This window comes from Elephantulus edwardii, unplaced genomic scaffold, assembly GCF_000299155.1.
Source record: "Elephantulus edwardii isolate Elephantulus edwardi_28Jun2011 unplaced genomic scaffold, EleEdw1.0 scaffold00375, whole genome shotgun sequence".
In the NCBI taxonomy this organism is placed as follows: Eukaryota; Metazoa; Chordata; class Mammalia; order Macroscelidea; family Macroscelididae; genus Elephantulus; species Elephantulus edwardii.
In genome coordinates, this window is record NW_006400125.1 from 1410412 (window position 1) to 1411331 (window position 920).

Below are 920 nucleotides of genomic sequence, written 5' to 3' on the forward strand. Positions count from 1 at the left end.
GACCCCAGAGCTCTGCTTGCAGGGTTCCTGCCCCGGGGTGTGCGGGGGGCCCCACCTCCATGTGGACCCCAGAGCTCTGCTTGCAGGGTTCCTGCTCCGGGGTGTGCGGGGGGGGGGGCCCACCTCCACGTGGACCCCAGAGCTCTGCTCGCGGGGCTGCTTCTCCGGGGTGTGTGGGGCCCCACCTCCTCCCGGGAACACAGTGTGACGTGTGTCCTGCAGTGTGACAACCAGGAGGACGGCGGCAAACGGGCTCCTGCCTCACGTGGGCTTGTTTGCTTTTGCTTTTCATTATTGTTTAGTTCTCGTCCGAAAGTGACTGTGTGTGAAGTGTACTTTGTTTCTGCCTCACATCTGACACTCGGTCATCTCCTCATCCTTGTTCTGTCCAGAAAACGGCCTTTTCCTATCAGCCTGGGGACGCCTTCCACGTGCTCTGCCCCAACAGCGACGCCGAGGTCCGCGGCCTGCTGCAGAGGCTGCATCTGGAGGACAAGAGCCAGCACTGCATCCTGCTGGAAGTCGTGGGGGACACGCGCAGGAGAGGTGCGGCCAGCAGAGGGGTGATCATGGGGGCTGTGGGCCTGTCCTCCTGGAGGTCATGCGGAACTGTGCGCTGGAGAGGTGTGGCTGGGGGCCAAGATCAGAGCTCATGACCCAGCACCTTGTCCTCCTAGAGGTCACAGGACGGGCAAAGGAGAGGAGTAGCAGGGGGAGGGTGTGCTTCTACGGACAATGAGCCAAGATCAGAGTTGTGGGCCTCATGCCCGTCCCCCCTCCTGGGCGTTGTAGGTTCTGGACGGGCCAAGGGTGTCGCATGCCCCCCGGCCCCCTCCTGGGTGTGTAGGTTCTGGACGGGCCGAGGGTATCGCATGCCCCCCGGCCCCCTCCTGGGTGTGTAGGTTCTGGACGGGCCGAGG

General features: G+C 63.7%; 1 protein-coding gene across 1 annotated transcript in view; it reads left to right on the forward strand.

Moving 5' to 3' along the window:
- The window catches only part of MTRR (5-methyltetrahydrofolate-homocysteine methyltransferase reductase), a 31742-nt gene that overhangs the window by 17206 nt on the left and 13616 nt on the right, over positions 1-920 (forward strand). The window contains exon 8 of the mRNA XM_006902171.1: positions 393-546. Coding sequence (XP_006902233.1) covers positions 393-546 — 154 coding nt within the window. The remainder of the gene's footprint in view (positions 1-392; positions 547-920) is intronic.